The sequence below is a fragment of the Prionailurus viverrinus genome, chromosome B3, assembly GCF_022837055.1.
Source record: "Prionailurus viverrinus isolate Anna chromosome B3, UM_Priviv_1.0, whole genome shotgun sequence".
NCBI classification, from domain to species: Eukaryota; Metazoa; Chordata; class Mammalia; order Carnivora; family Felidae; genus Prionailurus; species Prionailurus viverrinus.
In genome coordinates this window covers 913,518-937,832 of record NC_062566.1, presented here as the reverse complement: position 1 = coordinate 937,832, position 24,315 = coordinate 913,518, and the positions used below count along the sequence as shown (strand labels likewise).

The window sequence follows — 24,315 nt, the reverse complement described above, 5'->3', positions numbered from 1 at the left end:
AGATCATGACCTGAGCCGAAGTCAGACGCTCAACTGACTGAGCCACCCAGGCGCTCAAGAAGATGCTAGTTTTTAAATACATTTTTTATTTTAGAGAGCGAGCAAGGGAGAGAGGTAGAATCCCAAGCAAGCTCCAAGCTCAAGCGCTCTGCTCAATGCAGGGCTTTATCCCATGATACTGGGATCATGACCTGAACCAAAATCAAGATTTGGGTGTTCAACTGACTAAGACACCCAGGCGCCTTGGAAGATGCTATTTGATTAAACTGGCATTTAAAAAAATACTTATTTGGGGGAGACAGAGCATGAGTGGGGGAGGGGCAGAGAAAGAAGGAGACAGAATCTGAAGCAGGCTCCGGGCTCCGAGCTGTCAGCACAGAGCCCGACACGGGGCTCAAACTCACAAACTGCTAGATCATGACCTGAGCCAAAGTCAGACGCTTAACTGACTGAGCCACCCAGGTGCCCCGGGCATTTTTAACTCCTGTAAATCATTTGACCATGCCCTTTCCCCAGTTGGCTACAGAAAATTAGAAGCTGTTGTTAAAAACTTTGATAAGTTTGTCATTTACCTCATTCCCTACCATCCTGTTACTTACCAAGCTTAAATCTTTTTTCCATTCTTAAAAATGCCAATCTAAGGTTTTGTCCTTACTAGTTCTTTGTCTCCAGATTTTCACATGGCCAGTTCCGTGTCATTCAAGTCTCAGATCAAATGTTACTTTTTTAAAAATACATACTTTTAATGTATGTGTGTGTGAGAGAGAGAGAGAGGGTGGGGGGAGAGAGATTGGGAAAGAGAGGGAGACAGAATCTGAAGCAGGTTCCAGGTCCAAGCTGTTAGCACAGAGCCCGATGCATGAGGTCATGACCCTAGCCGAAGTTGGATGCATAGCTGACTGAGCCATCCAGGCCCCCCTCAAATGTTACTTTCTTAGGCTTTCCCTGATTACCCAGTCTAAAGCAACTCCCTTCACATTCTGTCACCATGTTTAATATTCCCTGCCATTTGAAATGGATTGCTACTGTATTGTCTGTCGTCACATACTTTGCCTCCATTAGAATGTAGACCCCATGGGAGCACGAGACCGGTCTGTGTTCATTGCTGTAGTTTCAGCTCCTAACATAGATTTCAACATTGGTTGAGTGAATGAAGAAATGGTTGGAAAACCTCACTGATCAGCCAGTCCACAATGGCAGAAAGCCCTGCCTTTTACCTCTGCCAGCCTACTCATCCAGACCTCAGCCAACAACAAGACCTAAGCTTTCTCCAAGTTGATCGGTTCCTGCTTTATTCTGTCAGCATGTCTCACATCCTAACTCACCAGCCCTGCAGTGTTTTGGGAAACTGCGCACCCTTCCCCCAACCCAAGCTGGAAAGGGGGAGGTGGGATTCACCCAGTCTGTTCCACTGGGCTGGGGTCATAGGACTCTATAGTGCCCTCTCCCCAGGGAGTCCCATTTCATGACACGATGAAAGCCATTGACATCACAACGTACGAGGTGGAGTTGCACTTTGGGGGCATAGGTGCAGGGTCAGGTGGAGGAAGCAACAGTTGACAAGGCTCTGCCCAAGTTGGAGAGAAGGCGGCTGTGGGTGGAATGGAAACTCTCTGCAACCTTGGGGCCAAGCTCAAGAGGCTAGCAAACTACAAACAGAAGGGACTTAAGTCCCTGCGCCCCGGAGGGTATATGTGTCACTAATCTGCTCAGGGCAGTTTCCACCTCTCCGCAGCTGAGATTCAATCTCCTGAGGGGTGGGGGAGTAGGAAAACCTCAGTACAAAATACTAGATGAGCTCTTGAAGCCCAGTGTGAGCAGAAAAGCTTCTTGTTTTTTGTTTAATCTTGTATTAGAGGATTTTTCAAGCATATGAAAGTAGGGATAATATTGTAATGCAGTGAACCCCTGTGTACCCATTGCTCAGTTTCACATTTAACATATGGCCAATCTTTTTTCATTATTTGCCCCACAGGTCCCCCTGGCTTATTTTAAAGCAAATCCTAGACTTGATATTATTTCATCTGTAAGTCCTTTAATATGTATTTCAAAGAGATTGGGACTCCTTGTTAACATAGACACATAAGCCATTACTATACCTTAAAAGTTTTAGTATTCAATATCAGCTAACATCCCGATAATATTCTCTTACTGTTTCATAAATGACTTACTTCCACGTTTGATTTCTTGGGATTAGGATCCAGACAAGGTCCACATTTTGCAACATTGCATGATGTGGTTATGTCCCGGGAGTATCATATTCTAAAGTGGTTTCTTCCACTTTATTCCCTTCACTGTTTTATGGGTTATTTACCTTACGTATTTCCTGTGTTTTGGGTATAGTTTATTTTATTCCTATGTTGTCTATTATCATGTCCCTACTACTCTCTATATTTCCTATCAACTGGTAGTTGGATCTTGAGACTTGATCAGATTCAATTTTTCGTATTGAGTGATGCTTTGTACTTCTATGTATCTCACCACGAGATGAGGATGTGATGTTATGATTGATTAGTGAGTGCAGGTATTCTCAGCGGATCCGTCCATTACAATGACTTAAAAACAAAACAAAACAAAAAAAAACTAGGCGGATATGGATGATTACTATCACCCCTGAAAATTCCCTAATTTCTCTTCCCAGGCAATTCTTACCCCAAAGCCAATCACTTTTCTGAAAAATTTTCCACCACTGATTATGTTATCCTGTTCTAGAACTGTATATTAATGGCATCATACAGATGCCACCCTGTATCTGGGTTCTTTCATTTATTCCGTTATTTTTATTGTATGAATATGCCACAGCTTATTTATCCGTTTTCCCAAGAAGGATATTTATCCAAACTCGGGTAGCCAAAGGTCACAGGGGGCGGGACTTAGCTTCCATTGGATCCTAACGCGTTCCCCTTCTTTTCGCCGCCGCATCCCATCTCTCCGCGTCTTGCCTCCTGCAGCTGGGAAGCCACAGCGCTCCTAGTTGGCAGCCAAGTTTGTGGAATAGATTTGACTGACAGCCAAGATCCCCAGAGGTCAGTGCCCTCCGGACTCCGAGTCGGCCTCGCCCATTTTACGAAGTTCTCAAAATCTAGCAAGTGTCCAACCCTCGCTTGCGCGAACTGGGAGAATTGGGTGTACCCTTAAAAATTAGTTTAAGATGTCATCCTTTTATGATAGGAACCCTCCCCTCTGGCCAGGTATGAGACTGTAACGTTTACCCGTTGCTCCCGCGTTTTTAATTGTCCCTTCCAGGACGCCGTCCCCTTCCCGATACGCTAAGCGCTGGTCGAGCGCACGGGACTTCCGGGAGGTCTAGGAAGTCTCTTCGCTCTCTGGCAGGAGGCGGGGTTCTTCCCGCACGCCGCGAAAGAAACCTGCGGGTGTAGACCGGAACCCTGGGACGGGGGGAGTGGACCGGGGAGGGGCGGGTCGGTCCCGGGGCTGCTGATCTGGACGAGTGTCCTCCGACGCTGCGGCTGTCTGACCGACAGGTGGCCATTCATTCCAGTGCAGGAGCGAGAGCCCCTTCGGGGGGCTCTTTCGAACGGTGCCCAAGCCCGAAGGAGCGCCGCCCTGCGCTTAGCCTAGGCTGCTGCCGACTTTCTCCGAGCGGAGGGCGTCCCCCTTCCACGCTGCGGCTCCGGTTTTCGCTGCCATGGCTTTTCCCCATCGGCTGGACGCCCCAGAGCTACCTGACTTCTCCATGCTCAAGAGACTGGCCCGAGACCAGCTCATCTATCTGCTGGAGCAGGTCAGTGCCCGCCACGCCTGGGGCCTTTTCCGCATCAACAGTTTAGCGCTCGCTGCGCGCGTTGTTCTTTCTTGCGGAGTCCCCTTGGTCTGGGTCCAGGCCCTTGGTCTTGTCCTTGGAGTTTCTATAGCAGGTCCAAAAATGAAGCATTTAGGGAGGAAAACCAGAGGGCAGTAAAAGCTGCTTGGGACCTGACGGACAGTTCATGAAAGTCACTCGTTTTTCGTAGAGGCAAGGGAGACCAGTTGTGCCCCGCATCACCGGGGATGGAGAGATGGTTAAGACATCTTTGTCGTTAGGGATTTACTCTAGTAGGAGCCCTGTGAAGCGCAAATTAACCACATAGGTGATATCACGGGGTAAACGGGTGACAGCTAGAGTGTCAGAAGCATTCAGAACAAGCAGCCATTTCTAGTTGGAGTGGTCGGGAGTTTCAAGGATTCTAGCATTGTGAGGAATAAGCATATTCTCCTTGGAAATGGAGGACCGTGTTCCAGGCAGATAGACTGGTTGGTAGGAGCAAAGTTGAGGAATCAGGGAAGGACAAGGCACTTACAGGGAAGAGAGCAATCAGAAATTATGCAGTAGGCTTTAGGACCCACTGAAGATTTTCTTTCCCCCCTTAACTGCGTGAAGCAATGCTTGAAGATGGCTCATAGCCATGTGTGGAGTGGGGTAACATGGGCAACAAGAGAAACGCGAGCTGGGAGACCACTGATGAGGCAAAATTAGTGACAGTGGGAATGAAGGGAAGTGATGGATTTTCAGTCGGGGCGGAAGAAGACTCAAAGATCTACTGATTGTTCGTGAAGGTGGAGAGAGAAGCAAAGCTGAGCTTGAGATTTTTATCTTGTCTTACTTGGAAACTAATGTTGTTGCTATAGTGGTAATGGGTTATATGCTTATTTATTTGTTTAATGTCCATGTTCCCCACTAGATTAGAAGGTCCTTGAGGACATCTGTTTTGTTCAACACTGTCTCCAATGAGTCCGTAGTGAAGAATCAAGCAATGGCATGTGCTTAATAAATGTATATATTTATATATATATGTGTTGAGTGACAGGCCTTAACCTTGGAAAGAAGGTGAAATAATTTTCTACTGGTACAGGAAATGAGAAGACAGACGGGGTGAATATATAAAGAAATGTCCAGTGTGGATATAGACAATGAATAAGGTGCTGGAGTAGATGATATGATGCCCCCCACACTCCCAACTCGGTCTGGGCTTTTATTAAGTGGATGGCTGGACAGGCTCTCAGCTGAGGGAGCCTGTGAGTGACCCAAGATACTGTGTCCTTCAGCTCCCGGGGAAAAAAGACTTGTTCATCGAGGCAGATCTCATGAGCCCTTTGGATCGTATCGCCAATGTCTCCATCTTGAAGGTACCTGCCCCTCTTCCCAGTGGACTCTGGCCCCTCTTTCCTCATTAAGCAGTTTTGCTTTTGATGAGCAGTACAAATTACCAAAGAGTGACTACCCTATTAGTAAATACAGAGTAGCTGAATCGGGTGGATGAAGGGGGATCGATGCTATTGTTTGGATTGTTTTTGAATTGTTTGGTCTTGGTTTTTTGTTATTTTTTTTCTGTTGCCAGCGTGAGGAAAGTTCGGTGGGATGGTTGTCAGGGAGGCAGTTTGATTCCTAGAAAGTACCACGAACAGGAGCCCTTACTGCAGTCCCCTTTGTGTCATGCTTTGGGTTTCAAGCACTTACATCCTTGGCCTTGTTGGCTTCTCTCTGTAGCAACATGAAGTAGACAAGCTGTACAAGGTGGAGAACAAGCCAGCCGTCAGCTCCAGTGAACAGTGAGTGTCTGGGAGAGTCCGTCCGGGCCCCAGGCTGGAGGAGGGCCCCGCACGTCTGCCCCCGGTCCGGCCTTGGCTGGAGCCTGGTGCCATGTTTGCGCTCTGGTTCATCTCCCTTCACTTCTACCAACTCACGCCTAGGTCATGCCGTGGCCTCGTAACTGGTCTCCCTTTCGGCACTTTCTCCCTCCCTTGTTCTCGTCTCTCTCTGATCCAGTCTGCCGTCGCTAAACCAGACTGATTAATCGTCCAAAAATATTTCCACTACGCTCCTCACAGGAACCTCCAAGCCTCCCCTTACTTACCGAGTGAAGTCCAGAGTGACCGTCACAGATTCCAAGGCTGTCTGCAGCGCGGCTCATGCTGCCTTTCCAGCCTCGTCTGTCACTTGTCCCCTCAAGCCTCTACTTGACACACACACACACACACACACGCGCGCGCGCGCGCGCGCGCGCGCGCGCCACCCAGCTATGCCTTTGCCCCCTGCCCCGGGCCACTCCATTCACTGCGTGCAGTTCTCTCCTGCCCTCACTGCTCCTGCGAAAACCACCCAGCCTTCAGAGCCCGGTGCCACCTGCTCCATGAAGCTCTGGGTCGCCCTTCCACTCCTGGGGGCTTTTCTCCTCCTCCGCATTTCCCTGGTGTTTAGTATCTGTCCTGTTCACCTGGTACTCGGTCGCATACAGCCTGTTGTCTGGCCTATGTTTTTATTTTGCTTGTTTTTCTATCGTAAGTAACATTTATCCTCCTTTAGAGGAAAATACCCCAATTTGAAAAACACTGTCTTGTATACTTTCTTGTGTTATTTTTTAACACTTGATTATTAATATACTCCATACATACGTGCATCTCATTTTGCCCAGTAGATTGTAAATTATGGGAGAGCAGGAGCCCCTGGCGCCCCCCACCCCCACCCCGAGTGCCGGTGTAGCCGTTGTACGGAAGGGAGTCTTCTGTAGGCCAGGGGAGCCTGGCCGAGCTTTGGCTCGGCTGAGAACGGTAGGCCCGGCAAGACGAGCAGATGGTGAGAGAGTTCACGTTTCAGTTTCTCCCAAGCTGCCATCACCGCCTCCGTGACTTTCCTTCACTGCGGCTTTCTGGTTCTTTTCCCTTTCTCTCCCGCAGGTTGTGCTTCTTGGTCAGACCGCGCATCAAGAACATGCGATACGTTGCCAGTGAGTATGCCATGGTGCTGCGTGTAACTAAGACCTGGGAAGGAGTGGCCAAGATTAAGGGCTTGGGCCGTGAGGACCTTTTAAAAGAAAAGATGGTTCGAGGGGCTCCTGGGTGGCGCATTCGGTTAAGCGTCCGTTTAGCTCAGGTGGTGATCATGTGTTCCATAGGTTCGAGCCCCATGTCGGGCTTTGGGTTGACAGTGGGCTTTGGCCTGCTTGGGATTCTCTCTCTCTCTCTCTCTCTCTCTCTCTCTCTCTCTCTCTCTGCCCCTCCCCCACTTGCTCTGTCTCTCTCTGTCTCTGTCTAAATAAATAAGCTTAAAAAAAAAAACCCACTTTAAAAAGAAAAGATGTTTCGAGTTGGCCATACCACTTGTAGAGGATATCTGCTTCCTTGCTTCTAGTCTAACAAATGGCCCATGGCTTTCTGGATTGCGTTCCTTGTGTCTGTAGGTCTCGTCAATGCTGACAAGTTGGCTGGCCGAACTCGGAAATACAAAGTGATCTTCAGCCCTCAGAAGGTGAGTCTGGGTGCTGGTGGGAATAGGAGAAGGTAGATCAAGATGGAAGGCTGGGAAGGGGCCGGGGCCCAATAGCCGTATCTCCTGCGAAGCAAACTATGTGACTGAACAAAATACCCGTCCTGGTCTTGTCATTGACATGGTCCTTACCGTTTAGCGGAGGGTCTGTCATCAAACTGCCCCAGTTAAGGACTGTGGAATTGTGAGAGGTGGCCTCTACGTAGACTTCTTGTGAAGTAGAACCTGCTGTGTATCCCTTCTCACACAAATTTCTGTACTGTAAGGTGCACTGTATTATGGTTTCAGTGACTTTCTTCTTCTATCCCTTTAATAGTAAATACAATAAGTCATTACCCCCCCACTCCCGCACCCCCCCGTCATGCTCATCCAAGGCATGTGGCCAGCTGCCTCTGGGTTACTAGAACTATACCGATATACTTTGGAAAAGCCTTTTTTTACACGAGAAAGGAACCTTAGAGACCATTGAACTCCACCCCAGCTTTGAGCAGCAGAGGGAAGTAAGGCCCACGGTCCCACAGGAGTTAGCATGACCAGGCTAGGTCTCTTCCATCCTTTCTGGCTCAGTACTTGTAGTGTTTGGTGACCTGCCGTGGCTCCTCCGTTTCCTGAGTCCATCCAACTCCTCTCTCACTGCCACGTCAGCAAGGTGCATCATGGGTACATCCTCCGTCTTACTGATGAGAAGGAATGATGTACCAGGTCTTTGCACTGCCTGCCCTAGGCCTATAAAGCTGTACCAAGTAGTGCATGTCGCATGTAGAGCAGATGGAAATTAAGGTTGAAAGGACAGGGGTTTATTCTTTTTCAATTTTCCCCAAAAAACTAGAGAAAATGGAAGCGGTAGCTAAGACTAATAAAGCCAAAGTGGCTGTGAATCCTTGCTTAGCTCTGATTAACTGTGTGATCTTGAATGGGGTTCCTCAGTTTTCTGTGTCCCAGTTTTCTCATCTATGAGATGGAGTTGATAGTAGTACTTACCTCTCTTTTTTATAAAGGGCTGAGCATTTTCACTTTTTGTTATTTTAATTTCGGTATGGTTAATATACAGCGTAATTAGTTTTAGGTGTGTAAGGCAGTGAGTCACCAGCTCCATACATCACCCTGTGCTCATCGCAAGCGCCCTCCTTACTCCCCATCACCTGTTCCCCCCATCCCCCCACGCACCTCCCATCTGATGACCGGCAGCGTGTTGTTTGTAGTTGAGTGTTTCTCAGTTCATGTCTCTCTCTCTTTTGTTTTCCCTTTGCTCGTTCGTTTGTTAAATTCCAGAAGTGAGGGGCGCCTGGGTGGCTCAGTCGGGTAAGCATCCGACTCTTGATTTCAGCTCAGGTCTTGATCCCCTGGTTGTGAGATTGAGCCCCACATTGGGCTCTGCACTGACAGTGTGGAGCCTGCTTGGGATTCTCTCTCTCTGTCTCTGTCTGCCCCATCCCGCATGCTCTCTCTCTCTCTCTCTCTCAAAAATAAATAAACATAAAAAAATTCCATATATGATTGAAATCATGTGGTATTTGTCTTTCTTTGACCGACTTATTTCTCTTAGCGTTACACTTTTTAGATTCATTCGTGTCGTTGCAAATGGCAAGTAGTTACCTCACTTGATTTAAATGGCTTTCAACTTTTATTGTGAAATCACAGGCTTATATTGTTCTCTTATCATGTGAAAGGAATAAGAAGAAAGAGTCAGTGATCTTCCATTGAAGATCACTTGAAAATTTGTCGAAGAGTCTTACAGCTGTTTATTCTGTTTAGAAATACAGATATTTCAAGTATAACATCATTACCAGGGCAAGAAATTATTGACTATGATAACTGTTCAGAGTTACAGGTTACTTTTTAATGTTATTAAAGGAACTGTGGCAGTAAATTCCAGTTTTTGGAGTCTTACAAAACCCCTTTTTTCAAAGTGTACCTCCAAGGACAGATTTGTTTAAGCAGGATAGAACAAGTTGGTAATAGTTTCAAATAATCCTACAAGCCTCCCTCTTACACAGGAAAACAAAATCGGTATTTCAGTGAATCTTCTCCATCTCACATCCTAACTAATCAGATTCTTTGACCGAATTTTCTGTCACTGAACCACCTCTTTCTCAGTAGCCATAGCAAAGAGGTTATCTCTCTCTCTTCCTGAGACTCCTCTTCTTTTTTTTAAAATTTTTTTTTTCAACGTTTATTTATTTTTGGGACAGAGAGAGACAGAGCATGAACGGGGGAGGGGCAGAGAGAGAGGGAGACACAGAATCGGAAACAGGCTCCAGGCTCTGAGCCATCAGCCCAGAGCCCGACGCGGGGCTTGAACTCACGGACCGTGAGATGGTGACCTGAGCTGAAGTTGGACGCTTAACCGACTGCGCCACCCAGGCGCCCCAGAGACTCCTCTTCTTAATTATGAAGATTGGCAGTTGTCGATCTGGGCTCTGGAACTCTCAGCCCTAAAAGTAGGCCTACAGTTTCAGCTTTACTGACAGTAATGAGTGAGGGATGGGGCACCTGGCTGTCTCAGTCCATAGAGCACATGACTCTTGATCTCGGGGTTGTGAGTTCAAGCCCCACATCGGGTGTAGAGCCTCCTTTATTTTTTATTTTTCTTAAAAATTTTTTTCTAATGTTTATTTTTGAGAGAGAGAGAGAGAGAGAGAGAGAGGGCAAGAATGGGGGAGGGGCAGAGAGAAAAGGAGACACAGAATCCAAAGTAGGCTCCAAGCTCTGAACTATCAGCACAGGGCCCCACGCGGGGCTCAAACTCAGTAACTGCTTCAAGATCATGACTTGAGCCGAAGTCAGTCGTTTAACCAACTGAGCCACCCAGGTGCCCCAGAGCCTACTTTAAAAAAAAAAAGAAAAGAAAAGAAAGAAAGGGACACCTGGGTGGCTCTGTCGGTTAGGCATCCAATTGTTGGTTTCGGCTCAGGTCATGGTCTTGCAGTCAGTGAGTTCGAGCCCCACGTCGGGCTCTGCACTGACATTGTGCAGCCTGCTTGGGACTCTCTCTCTTCTCTCTCTGTCCCTCCCCTGCTCTCTCTCAAAATAAATAAGCATTTTTTTTTAAAAGAAAAATAAGTGAGGGATGAATAGGATTTTTCTGTGTAAAGTAAAATAAGGAACACATAGCATTAATCTTCCACATCTTGTAGAGTCAGTCTAGGATTGTGAGAGATAATCCTTATAAAACGCTAAGGACAGTGCCTAGCACGTGTAAAATGCTGAATGTACATTGGTACCATCATCGTCGGTATCAGATGATCTGCTTCACTGTTCTCCTCATTGCCTCTAATTATTTTGCCTTCTTCCCACTGGTCTCAAAGGAGGAAGTGACTCTGGCCTCTTCCCCTCCCTGAGCAGCTGGTTCACCTGTGTTCTTAGCCCTACATCCATGCTCCTTCTCTACCCTCTTGCTTTGTTAGGTAGATCTTTCTCTTCTGTCTTCAACCATGTCTGCCACTTTTTCTTTTTTTTTTCTCTACTTTTTTTTAGTGTTTATTTATTTTTGAGAGAGAGACAAAGTGCAAGCAGGGGAGGGGCAGAGAGAGAGGGAGACACAGAATCCGAAGCAGGCTCCAGGCTCCGAGCTGTCAGCACAGGGCCCGACGTGGGGCTCGAACCCACGGACCGCCAGATCACGACCTTAGCCGAAGTCGGACGCTTCCCCGACTGAGCCTCCCAGGCGCCCCCGTGTCTGTGTCTTCTAGATGATCCTCCCTGCTTCGTGTCTTCTCCCTGTCGGGGGCTCTGCCTCCTGTTGTGTCCACACTTCTGTGAAGAGGTCTTGCCGCCGCTGCTCCCACACCCTCACGCCCACCTCGGTCTTTAAGCCGAGTCCTCCCAGGGCTCTGTTGTCAAATCCAGTGAGGCCTGGTTCATGCGCGTCCTAATGTCTCCGGCGTTGACACTGTTGCCCATTCTTCCTGAGACTCTGACCGTCCTGCCTTTAGAGGTGCTGCGTCCCCTGCTCCCCCCTCCATGCCACCCTTGTCTTCTCTCCAGGTCTCGCACGGTGCGCCCTTTTAATTTCCGTGTTCCCTAGAATCCTCCCCGTAGCTCTCGTGCCCCTCCCTGTTCTCTTCTCTCGCACACACCACTTACTTTAAACACCCTGTGCCGTTGACTCCCGGGCTGGATCTCCAGACCCCTCTCAGTGACTCCAGGGGTCCCCTGGACATGCGCTGACCAGCCTCTCCATGCCACCACCCCTTTCCTCCGAGGCGCGGTCGTGCCCTCCCTCGCACGTCTGTCTTTGGGACTCACCCTTCGGTGACGGCTGAAATACCTTCTCCTTTGTGCAGTTTTCCAGTTTCTCGGGGAGAGAGGAGCACTGGACTGAATACATAAATAAAGGGGATGAGAGGGAAACAAAGCCCTGAGCTAGACGGTCCCAGTGGTCCTCCCTGGCCGTCCGAGTCCACGTTCCCTTGTGGGTGCTGGGTTCAGTAGGTATTGTCCTCAGCAGCGACAGTGGAGCTCCAGAGACGGAAGCACAGAGAAGGCCGTCACCAGCCACTCCCTCTTGTCTTTCAGTTTCACGCGTGTGAGATGGTGCTGGAGGAAGAGGGAGTCTATGGAGGTGAGAGAAGGCCACTGTGAGTGGAAACGGGGAGCACGAAGAAGGGAATGATCGCTGGCTCCCTGTGTCTGCCTGTGGGCCTGGGAGGAGGGGAGGCTCCTGACGAGGGGGGGCCGGAGAGGGCCCTAAAGGGAGGGCCGAAGGGGATGCCAGGTGCCGCCATGCCTACCTTCCGAGACTCCTTCCCACAGGGAGAGCACGCCCTCCATTCTGCTTGCCTCTGCATCCAGCACAGTGCTCCCCGTGCTCCTGGCTGGAACTCCGAACTCCGCCTGTGCCGGGACCCGGGGGCCTCCTTGGCCTCCTGTGGTTGCTCCCTCCCTCCCCCCTCCCCCTCACCGTGTGCTGCTCCCTCCTCTCCTCCTGCCTTGGGCACTTCACACATGCTGTTCCCGTTGCCTAGAATATTCTCCACCCTCAGCTTTTTTTTTTCCCCATACCCAAATTTTACTCAAATTCTAAGCTTAAATGTCGCTTGTCTTTCCTCTGCCCCGGCACCCCTATACTCTTCCATGCTCCCTATAGTTGAGGTTCGATCCCTGAACATTTGTGCTCCTGGATTCCTCTTCTAGCTCCGTGGGGCACAGCCGTGATGAGATGTGTCTGGTGCGTTTCCACTAGATTGAGGTTCTCTCGCGGAAGATGGGGAGCGTGTCCGTTCCGTTCACCACAGTACCCCCAGTGCCTCAGTGCCTGTGCCTGTGTGGCTTCCTGTCAGTGTTTGTCCACTAGGGAATGAGGTTTCTTCAGCACTTTTGTCGGCGCCCTCACGCACACACACCCCTTACCACATGGTGTGGCTGTGGTGTACGGGTCTCCTTTTGTTATCAGACCGTGAACTCCTTCAGGGCACAGACTCTGTCTTAAACTTATCTTTGGGTGTCCCGTGCTTCGTGTCATGCTGGGCATGTGGCAGGTGCTCCGATATTTCGGCATGACTGTGGGGACCGACCTACTCAGCGTGGAGCCCCGTGCCTTCGGCAGGGAGACTCACGCCGTCTGTACCCGCAGATGTGAGCTGTGATGAATGGGCCTTTTCTTTGCTACCTCTTGATGTGGATCTGTTGAGCATGGAGCTCCCAGAATTTTTCAGGGACTACTTCCTGGTAAGTGTAGGGTCCTTGGGTCTTGGCATTGATGGGTGGGGACAAACATGGAGTCCAGTGGGCTACAGTGGGCCGGAAATACTGATGGAACCTTCCTCTAACTCGAGATACTGGTTTCTAGATCAAATGCTACTGGTTGATATCCGCAGGCCTTGCTCTGGGGCCAATCAGAATGAAAGCTTTCAAGCAGTCCCCACACCCTGCCTTCCTGCCCTAGCCCCTCTCCAGACGGGTCTGCTGGCTTGGCCCATATCTTTGTGGCCCATATGGCCCCTGCAGGAGGGAGATCAGCGTTGGATCAACACCGTGGCGCAGGCCTTACACCTCCTCAGCACTCTGTACGGACCCTTCCCTAACTGCTACGGAATTGGCAGATGTGCCAAGGTGGGCACTGGCAGCAATCTTGTCCCGATAGCCCCCATTCCACCCGTTCTCTACCCACCAAGGACTGCCCATGGGCATGTGTGATAAGAGGTATATTCTTTAGCTTGCTTTTCTTGTTCTGGAATAGGTCCTCAGAGAGGAGGACTTGTGTGGCTAACAGAAAGGCCAGGGCAGGGCCTCAGGGGTAACACTCCTACATGTCTTCTTTGGGGCCAGGGACACGCCTCTATGGGCATGGGGAGGGGTAAGGGGTGGGAACAGGTGCGGGTGCAGGAGTTCGTATTGTTAACAATTAGTTTCCCTCCTGGGGTCAAATAGAGGTGTCATGTGGAAAAGAGGGCTTCAGTAGGTGCGGGCTGTCACAGGGACCTGGACACAAGACTGGGAATTTCCTGGTCCCTGGCAGATGTCGTATGAATTGTGGAGGACACTGGAAGAGGAGGAGGATGGCGAAACCAAGGGCCGAAGGCCAGAAATTGGACACATCTTCCTACTGGACAGAGGTACGTTATACTCAGCACTCCCGTTGTCTTTGGACCCTCGGAGACGTGAGGATATGGCGAACGTGGCGGCCCAGATGGGATCCTCAGGTTGGGGCTGTGAATGCCATCGTTGATGGGGAGCGTGGCGCTTGGGCCCTCTGGAGGCACGGGAGCTGACGCGGAGTGAACTGGGTAGACGTATAGGTCCGGGAGGACCCTCATGGGTGGGGATCTCATTTCAGACGTGGACTTTGTGACGGCACTTTGCTCCCAGGTGGTTTACGAGGGCCTGGTGGATGACACGTTCCGCATCAAGTGTGGTGAGCGGCGTCCCGGCAAGATGGAGGTGGTGCTCGGCGGCCGGGGCCTCTTGCGTGGGGCAGGGCTGGTGGGAGAGCCCCAGACTCAGAGCCCACTGCTAGCTTCCAGATAGTTCAGGGACTTTTTTTTTTTTTTTTAATTTTTTTTTTTTTCAACGTTTATTTATTTTTGGGACAGAGAGAGACAGAGCATGAACGGGGGAGGGTCAGAGAGAGAGGGAGACACAGAATCGGAAACAGGCTCCAGGCTCTGAGCCATCAGCCCAGAGCCCGACGCGGGGCTCGAACTCCCGGACCGCGAGATCGTGACCTGGCTGAAGTCGGACGCTTAACCGACTGCGCCAGTTCAGGGACTTTTAATGGCAGTTCAGGAAAGGGTAGGAGAAAGAAGGCCTCAGCGGAGGTCCTCATAGCTGCTCCCTCTGCTCTCAAAGGGAGTGTCGATTTTGGCCCAGAAGTCACATCCTCTGACAGGAGCTTAAAGGTGCTACTCAATGCCGAGGACAAGGTGAGGGGACGGGTGCTGGCTGTGGGCTTGCCCGGGGCGTGGGCCCCAGCTCTGGGAGGGGAGGCTGAGCCTGTGGGAGAGGGATTCCCCACCGGGAGCGAGCACACCCCGAGCGCGGAGCTGATATTTGTCACACACTTAGGAGATCAGCTCAGCTTTCTCCGTGATTTTGCTAGAACAGCTGGGCGCTGCTCTCGTGCGCTCATCACGCTGCTCAGGGAGGAGGCGCTGGTTAGGTGTCTCTCTGGTAAGTCGTTGCTGTCTTGTTCCCCTTGCAGGTGTTTAATGAGATTCGTAATGAACACTTCTCCAACGTCTTTGGCTTTTTGAGCCAGAAGGCCCGGAACTTACAGGCTCAGTATGACGTGAGGCTCTAGGCCGGGGTCCTCTGTTCTGTTTCCCCAGTGGCTTCCCAAGGCTGCTGCCCTTCGGCTCCCTTCTGATACGACGACAGCCCCCTGTGTTTTCTCTTGCATCGGGGGGATCTGGGGGAGAGGGGTGGCTGCTCATGTCTGAGGGCCGGGAGAGGCTGACGTTAGGGGATCTTCCGCCAGCGCCGGAGAGGCATGGACATCAAGCAGATGAAGAACTTCGTGTCCCAGGAGCTCAAGGGACTGAAACAGGAGCACCGCCTGCTGAGTGTCCGTAGGTTTCATGAGGGGAGGGCGAAGGAATGCCTCAGAGATCTCTCCCAAGAGAGGAGCTCTCTGTTCACCCAGCACACAGTGATCTTGCTTGGTCTGACATGGGAAGAGGGGCTTCTGCATTTTGCCTTAAGAAGTTTTGTTTGTTTGTTCGTTTGTTTTGTATACTTCTATAGGTTTAACGGCAGTAACGATTACAACGTTAGATAATTTTATTACATAGTTGAAGCACCAGGTATCATTCTAACTAATTTATACGCACTCTCTCACGTAATCACATAACTGTCTCCAACATGGCCAGTAAGAAGTTTTTATTCTTCTGGACATAAAGGCACATCCTTTTAGAACCAGGAGTACGTCAGCTCGCTTTTTGTCCTATCTGTAGATATCGGGGCCTGTGAATCCATCATGAAGAAGAAGACCAAACAGGACTTCCAGGAGCTCATCAAGACCGAGCACGGTAGCTGCGGCGGTCCTGCTGGGCTCCTGCCCCTGCTAAGGCTTCCCTTGCTCCCAGCCCCGTCCCACCCGGCAGAGATGCCTTCTGGCTCCTTTCGGCTGATGCTGGCTGTGGGGAGTGCTGCTCCCTGCTAGAAGTCCTGGGGGTCCTTAACCCACCCCAAGGATGGAGAAAGATGGGGAGATAGACACCCGTTAGCACAGGTGGCAACCCCCACCCCCACCCCAGCCCCGTAACAGGCTCCCCTGTTTTTTACTCACAGCGCTGCTGGAGGGCTTCAACATCCGGGAGAGCACCAGCTACATTGAAGAACACATAGACCGGCAGGTGAGCAGGTGGCCGGGGTTCCGGGAACGGTGTTTTGCGGTGGGGTTGGCCTCCAGCGGGAGGAAGGGAGAGAACGTATGTCCTGAAACTTGAACTGTCTTTGACTCTTTCTTCCCATGTAGGTGTCGCCTATAGAGAGCCTTCGCCTCATGTGCCTTTTGTCCATCACTGAGAATGGTGAGCCCCTGGAACTGAAGACGCCAGATTGCAAAACTGTACCTTAGGGATGGCAGAAATCATTTTGAAAGACGGAGACGAATGTCCTAGCAGACAGAACGTTTCCCAGTAATTTGGGTTCTTTCCCCCGTAAAATAAAGCAGTTTTTGTTCTGAGTGAGACACCCCACGTCCTAATTTATCATCCCGACCCTAAGCAGGACCACAGCCAAGCCTCCAGAATAGTCCCCGTCACATCGTAGGACCGCAGAGGCTTAGCGCAGAGTGGCATTTATTCCATCTGGCCTCCTGCCTTCAACGAGGTTTCCTAATGAAGATACAGTCCAGGAAAAGGGGACAGCCTTTTGGAATTGCACAAACATTTCCGAAAGCTCAGATCCTGCGACCTTTTGTGGCAGACCTTTTAACCTGCTTATGCAGCCTTTTCACCTGCTTTTTTTTCAGCGGGAAGTATAGTTGGCACACGATGTCACGTTAGTTTCAGGTGTGCAGCACCGTGCGCGTGACGCTGGGCTCCCCACCAGGGCAGCTACCGCCTGTCACCATGCAGCGCTGTTACAGTGCCATTGACTATTCCCCGTGCTGTGCCATTCTTCCCCTTGACTTATTCACCCGCGGCCGGAGGCACCTTCCACTCCCTTCACCCTTTACGGCAACTCGTGTGTACGGCGGAAGCCGTCCAGGTGGGGACTAGTCTTCAAGGCTGCTTTCCGCCCCGAGGAGTGGTCGGCTTATTCTACATCTCCTTTGACTATCAGAGTCGCAAGCCCATTCTCCCTACCTCCCTGGAGGAAAGCATGGCAGGCTGCACTTTTGGACTTCATCTGAACATCTGTCCTATTCCTCGGTAGCGGTAAAGTGATTCGCAGCAGCGGTGGCACAACGGCAGAAGAAATGCGCAGGAGCCCCCTCCCTCCTGCCGCATCCCTCCGCCACGCCCGCTGGGAGCAGCCCGCCTCCCCGCGTCCCTCCCTCGGCGCCCTGGCGGCTCAGGCAGGACTCTGCCTTGGAACTCTCAGATCCAGGCTCTGTCTCTCACTGAGCAAGCTTAAATTTAAGAGTCCGTTTAGAATCGGCTGGATAGGATGCAAGGTTAACATTTACCGATTCCTTTCCTCCTGATGAAGGGTTTTTTTGGCAGCAAGAGGATGGGTGGGTGGGTGGGTGCTCTGACTGTAGATTTCAGGACACTTCAGCTGGTGTTTGCAGGAGCCTGTCTCCTCTTCCTTACCAGGTTTGATTCCCAAGGATTACCGATCTCTGAAAACACAGTATCTGCAGGTAAGGCCAGGAGAATGCACTCGGGGGAACTTGGTGGAGGGAGGTCATGGGACGTTCCTAAAAGACACAGAAGAAATGGCCCCTTTCCTGTCTGTGTCCCCGTTTTGTTCCCCGTCTGCCTCCCTCTTAGAGCGTCTCAGGACGGTCACCTTTCAGCACGTGGAGACCCTCCCACGCCCTTGTCTCTCCCACTCTCGGTTCTCTTGGTGGATGGCCAGTGCTGGGAGAACTGGAGCCATAGAGCTGAGTTCTCACCCCTGGGACTCTCCCTCACTTCAGCGCCTTGGAAGGCATTGATACAGCCTTCCTTCTAGGTCTTTCTCCAGTCTTACATCAGTGGCCTTCTCTGTTCTCTCTCAGTTCTGTGCTTTTTTTTTTCTTTTTTGTTTTTTCTTTTTTTCTTTTTTGTTTGCCGTTTGGTTATTTCTTCAGGGCACAGAATACATGACCCTTCTGTCCCTCACCTCCATATCACCCAATGTGATACGGTGTGGCGGGTGCTCAGTAAGTGGCTGAATTGCATTTTCTTCAGAGCTATGGCCCCGAGCACCTGCTAACCTTCTCCAATCTGCGGCGAGCGGGGCTCCTGACGGAGCAGGCCCCTGGGGACACCCTCACGGCCGTGGAGAGTAAAGTGAGCAAGCTGGTGACGGACAAGGCTGCAGGTGAGCACAGGGCACGGGTAGCCCCTTCCTTGGCCCGAGTCCCCTCTTCTCACACCAGGCAGAGCACCCCGGGAGGGAGAGAACGAGCTGGGGAAGGAGAACGGGATTCTTCACTCTCACTGTCATTACCACTGCTTCCGCCGCGAGCAGGCTCCACGTATCGTCCGCTTACTGAGTACTAAGACCTTTAGGTAACAGTTTGTCAATCCTCACAAAGTAAGTTCATAATCTCCATTTTATAGATAAGGCAACAGGCTTAGAGAGGTTATATGACTTGTTCAACATCCCTCAATAAGTCAGATTTGAGCCCAGGTCAGTTTGACTCCAAGGCCCACACACTTAGCCAGTCAGCGAGGTTCACCCTGCGGATTGCGCTTAGTAGATAGTTGGCACCCTGTAGGAGGCGGGAGACCGTGCTGGGGAGAAGGATGGTGATGTCCTGATCGGGTCTAGGGAATTCTAGGTGAATGGCTTTGAGGAGAGTCTTGAGACGTGAGCGGTCCCGCCGTTTGTCATTTCCTGAGTGCTTTCACCTGCGGCGATGTCATGACCCTGTAGACCTTAAATGAAATCCAGCACAGATTTCCTTCCCAGGGAAGATTACTGATGCCTTCAGTTCTCTGGCCAAGAGGAGCAATTTTCGTGCCATCAGTAAGAAGCTGAATTTGGTACGTAGGATCAGGAAAGACGGGGCAGCCGTGGGTCCAGTCCTTTGTGGAGTGCTTTGAATTCACACAAACCTCTCTGTTGTTTTGTTCTTACAAAGATCCTTCTGTTCAGTAGCGTTACAGCATGAGCTTAATTTAATAATGAGACAAGCAAGGCACAGGGCACTGGGGTGGCTCAGTCGGTTAAGCGTCCGACTTCAGCTCAGGTCATGATCTCACAGTTCGTGAGTTCGAGCCCCGTGTCGGGCTGTGTACTGACAGCTCAGAGCCTGGAGCCTGCTTCAGATTCTGTGTCTCCCTCTCGCTCTCTGCCCTTCGCCCGCTCCCACTCTGTGTGTGTTTCTCTTTATCTCAAAACTAAACATTGAAAAAATTAAAAAGTACCGAGACAAGACACAAAGATTCATTTACTTAATAAACATGTAACAAGCACCCGCCAATGCCAGAGGATAGGCTGAGTGCCACGTCAGTGACAGACCTGTCCCATGTCACCAAGAAATCAGCAAAGGGGCATCTTTCTTTTCAGCCCTTCACAGGGAACGTGGGGAGCTCATTCAAGGGAATCAGTGGATACTGAACAAAAGCTTTTAATCTTTGGTTATGGAGTCTTTTTCCTTTTTTTTAATAGGGATTTTGCCAGTTTTCCCTTTATTTGAAATAAGAACTGTTTTGGGGGATATGCTACTTTTCCCTGACTGCATAAAGGGCTGGAGGGATGAGTTGTCACACGCCTCACATAGTCCCCTTTACCCCTTAGATCCCACGCGTGGATGGCGAGTATGACCTGAAAGTGCCGCGGGACATGGCATATGTCTTCAGTGGCGCTTACGTGCCCCTCAGCTGCCGAGTCATTGAGCAGGTGAGGACAGGCGACCCGCTCCCATTCATACTCCTCGCTCTGCTTTCTCTGGCCACCTGGCCTGTCCCGACTGTTAGCTGCCCCGGTAACTAACAAGAGAGGCCACGGTCGCCTGCCGCCTCCCTCCTTTCCCAGGCCTGACACTGTCTCGGGCTTGAAAGCGGTGCCTGGGCCCCCCCTCCCCCCCAGGTGCTGGAGCGGCGGAGCTGGCAGGGTCTGGACGAGGTGCTGAGGCTGCTCAACTGCAGCGAGTTGGCGTTCACAGGTGCGTGGCATTGACCGTGCGGGCGGGGCGGGCGCCGGCAGCGGGTGGGGGCGGGCACCGCGCCACACTCGAGTGTCTGCTCTGATCTTCGCAGACATGACCAAGGAAGACAAGGCTTCCAGCGAGTCCTTGCGCCTCATCTTGGTGGTCTTCCTGGGTGGCTGCACGTTCTCTGAGATCTCAGCCCTCCGCTTCCTGGGCAGAGAGAAAGGTAAGAGGGAGCAGAAGGTGGGATGTGGGGGACAAGGGGCAGTGCTCAGGAAGGCTCCTCGACTGGCCCCGGCACCGCTCGCCGGTCTGGCTGTGGGCCGGATAGCAGGGCGCCCTTTCCACCGAGTGCTACAAGTCGTCGTGTGCGGGACGGGACGGGGCGCGGATGCGTCTGTGTCTGATCCAGCCGGGACCGTGGACCCAAGGGCTTGACGTGGCTGGTGCTGGGGGCCCGCGACCTGCTCTTAGTCACGGACGCCGGTGCTTTTGACTCCATAGGGTACAGGTTCATTTTTCTGACCACGGCAGTCACAAACAGTGCTCGCCTCATGGAAGCCATGAGTGAGGTGAAAGCCTGACGTTCTCCCTGCCGCTGTCGACGTCTTCCCTGGACACGTTCCCGAGGGGATGCAGGAATTGGTCCCAGCTGCTAATGTCGTGTCCACCAACCACCCTACTCAGAGCTGGGGAGCGCAGAACTTGTGTGGGCTTTAGCAGAAAGTTACTTGAGCAGAGCGTTCACTTCCTGCCCCCAGGAAATTTCTTTTTTGTTGATGAAGTGCAGCTTGTGCTGAAAAGAGGGGGAGGAAGAGGTACCTTTTGCTAAATCCTGTTTGAGTATCATTGTAAATAAAACCTCTGCTCTCAAATGTCATGTTTAGTCCTTGTCATGCACTTCTGTCTGCTCAGTGGAGTACAGGGGCGCCTTCCACTGGGGGTTCGTGTGTTCTGTGGCCTGGACTGTGCAGGAGCTCTGGGGCCGGTCTGGTGCTCCCCGAAACTCACCCTGTACCAGAGTTTCCCCAACCCTAAAATGAGGTGGATGGACTAGATAGGTGATCAGTAAGCACCCTTCCAATTCTAAAAATCTGTAATTCGTTATTCTTTCTTCCTTTTTCCTCCTTCCCTCCTCTCTCCATCTCTTCCTTCCTTTCCTTCCTTCCTTCCTTCCTTTTCTTTCTTTCTTTTCTTTTTCTTTCTTTCTTTCTTTCTTTCTTTCTTTCTCTCTCTCTCTCTCTCTCTCTCTCTCTCTTCCTTCCTTCCTTCCTTCCGTAAAACTTCATCCAACGCAGGGCTCAGACTCATGACCCCAAGATCAAGAGTTGCGTGCTCCACCAGCTGAGCCAGCCAGGCACTTCTTGTGATTCATTATCCTTTTAGAAAAAATGTGTCCATTACTGTTTTAACCTAAGAAGGCACTTCACTTTTATTTATTTATTTAAAAAAAAAATTTTTTTTTTTCAACGTTTATTTATTTTTGGGACAGAGAGAGACAGAGCATGAACGGGGGAGGGGCAGAGAGAGAAGGAGACACAGAATCGGAAACAGGCTCCAGGCTCTGAGCCATCAGCCCAGAGCCTGACGCGGGGCTCGAACTCACGGACCGTGAGATCGTGACCTGGCTGAAGTCGGACGCTTAACCGACTGCGCCACCCAGGCGCCCCAGGCACTTCACTTTTAAGCATTTGTCTTTTATTACAGAATGAAAGCTTATGTCCTGTTAGAGCAGTTTCAGGCATTGGCAAACAGTGCTTCTAAAAAGGTCAGCAGTGCTCCCCAATTGATGATTTTAGTGGCCTTTCTCTCCCTTGATCTTTTTTTTTTTTTAAAGGTTTATTTATCTATTTTGAGAGAGAGAGAGCACACACTTGTGAGCAGGGGAGAGAGAAGGGGAGAGAGAGAATCTCAAGCAGGCTCTCTGCTGTTAGTGCAGAGCCCGATGCGGGGCTTGATCTCATGTTGAGATCATGACCTGAACTGAAATCAGGAGTCAGGCACTTAACCGACTGAGCCAGCCAGGCTCGGCATTTAAAAATTGTGAGCTGTGGGGCGCCTGGGTGGCGCAGCCGGTTAAGCGTCCGACTTCAGCCAGGTCACAATCTCGCAGTCCGTGAGTTCGAGCCCCGAGTCGGGCTCTGGGCTGATGGCTCAGAGCCTGGAGCCTGTTTCTGATTCTGTGTCTCCCTCTCTCTCTGCCCCTCCCCCGTTCATGCTCTGTCTCTCTCTGTCCCAAAAATAAATAAACGTTGAAAAAAAAAATTAAAAATTGTGAGCTGTAACCACATCTGTGAGCCTCTTTTCGGTCCTCCTCTAACTTAACCTCACTGGTAACTGCCTTTCTTTTCTCCCGTTCAGCTTCCATGATGCTCTTTTGTTGTCCTCCTGTGGTCTCCTAGATTGTCCTTCTGTCTTCTTGGATTACATCTCTCTGCCTATCCCCTCTCCATCCTTTGTTGTCATCCACTTCCAGATCTCAAGCTTTCATCTTGCTGCTGAACTTGACATTAGTATTTCCAACTCCCTGCTTCCATAGGCACTTTCAACTCAACATGTTCACTATGCGTGTGAACCTGTCCTCACTTTGAATCCCTACATCTGCTCCTTTTCCTGTAATCCTGTAATTGACATCCTCATTGTCTACCCAAGTTTTTGTTCATGCAACAAATTTTATCCTAGACCTCAGATGCTTTCTTTTATCCCCCACATTCAGCTGGTCCCACTACCCATTATTTCTTGAAAAAAATTTGTTTTAACGTTTATTTTTGAGAGAGTGTGTGAGCAGGGGAGGGACACAGAGAGAGGGAGACATAGAATCAGAAGCAGGCTCCAGGTGCTGAGCTGTCAGCATAGAGCCTGACGCGAGGCTGGAATTCACAAACCATGAGATCATGACCTGAGCCGAAGTCAGACACTTAATGGATTGAGCCACCAGGCGCCCCTCCATTATTTCTAAACGCTTGTGACTCATCTTTTCCTAACTGTCCCCATGGCAGAGATACTTAATATTTTTTGCCTGGGTTTTTGCAAGACTGTCCATTCCAGTTGCTCTGGTTCCTATTTGTCCCCCAATTCACAGTGCTGCCACTGTGGAAGAAAGATCTTGGAAGAAAGATCCAAATCTGTGTTGTTGGATCATCAAAACTATTCAAAACACAGAATGCTGTGTCAGCGTATATTCCAAGGAAAATGCATACCTCAGGTATCCAGCTAGAATTTTTACAGGGCCATGTCAAGCTAGTGTACAAGATCAAAGACACCGCGGCAGGGCTGTTTGTATAAAGAATATGTGGTGGTAGGACAATGATTGTATGGCCAAGGGAAAAGACAGCGGCACCACACTTACGTTCTGGAACATAATTGTTCTAGAACAATGCTGTCCAACAGAAATACATGATCCTGTAAAAGGGTCCTATTTAAACACAAATTACATGGTGTTTTACACGTGGGTATATACTCTGGTTATCTTCCAACGGTCCTATGACTTTGTTGGCTTCAGAATTACAGAGTAAAGGACATGATAGCAACATTTCCTTATCTCTGGGTACTTACAATGCTGGCCCCGGGAACGTGTCTGAAGATCACAAATTTTTGAAGCTTTCTGAATAAGTTTCAAGTTAATCAACAGAGAGTGCAAGTAAATTTAAAAAGTGGTATCTAGGGACACCTGGGTTTGCTCAGTGGGTTAAGCATCCGACCCTTGATTTTGGCTCAGGTCATGATCTCACTGTTGGTGAAATCAAGCCCAGCATTGGGCTCGGTGCTGGCAGCCAGGAGCCTACTTGGGATTCTCTGTCTCCTGTTGCCCTCTCTCTGCCTCTCCCCCACTCATGCACACTCTCTCAAAAATAAATAAATACACTTTTTTAAAAATGTGGTGTCAGGGTGCCTGGCTGGCTCAGTCAGTTAAGCAGCTGATTTCAGCTCAGGTCATGATCTCACAGTTCATGGGTTTGAGCCCCACATCAGGCTCTTTGCTGACAGCTCAGAGCCTGGAGCCTGCTTCAGATTCTGTGTTTCCCTCTCTGCCCCTTTGCTGCTCATGCTTTGTCATGGTCTCTCAAAAATAAACATTAAAAAAATTTTTAAATGTGTCTGCGGTTCGCTCCATGAACCATGTGAATGTCTGGTGTGCTGCTGACAAGTTAAAGGATGTTGAAAGCACCAATTAAATTCTGAAAGTGAGAGATACATGATCCTGCACACGAAGCAAACAAGCATCCATTACTTTTTTCTTAATGGAAAAGCAAATGAAAAGGAGTCACCAAAGTTATGGATGGCCAATAGACACAGGCACAATGTGCACTTTCATCTGTAATCCAGCAAGTGTGGATCAAACGAGGAAATGACACTC

The 24,315-nt window shown here is 50.3% G+C and overlaps 1 protein-coding gene across 2 annotated transcripts; it reads left to right on the top strand.

Moving 5' to 3' along the window:
• The first annotated feature begins 2,903 nt into the window (after window positions 1-2,903).
• VPS33B (VPS33B late endosome and lysosome associated) lies at window positions 2,904-20,838 on the top strand. Of its 2 annotated transcripts, none has more exons than XM_047862966.1 (24): window positions 2,904-3,026; window positions 3,503-3,745; window positions 5,047-5,127; window positions 5,489-5,550; window positions 6,676-6,725; window positions 7,179-7,246; window positions 11,783-11,828; window positions 12,840-12,934; window positions 13,214-13,318; window positions 13,725-13,821; window positions 14,043-14,120; window positions 14,555-14,628; window positions 14,907-14,993; window positions 15,183-15,273; window positions 15,658-15,732; window positions 15,995-16,059; window positions 16,182-16,236; window positions 17,470-17,516; window positions 18,049-18,181; window positions 18,776-18,849; window positions 19,607-19,708; window positions 19,898-19,973; window positions 20,068-20,184; window positions 20,463-20,838. In XM_047862966.1, the coding sequence occupies exons 2-24, from the start codon at window positions 3,650-3,652 to the stop codon at window positions 20,540-20,542; spliced, it is 1,854 nt and encodes a 617-aa protein (XP_047718922.1). In that variant the 5' UTR covers window positions 2,904-3,026; window positions 3,503-3,649; the 3' UTR covers window positions 20,543-20,838. The 2 variants fall into 2 exon arrangements, with proteins under 2 accessions (XP_047718922.1, XP_047718921.1); XM_047862965.1 differs by lacking the exon at window positions 2,904-3,026 and adding an exon at window positions 3,265-3,374.
• Window positions 20,839-24,315: the final 3,477 nt, after the last annotated feature.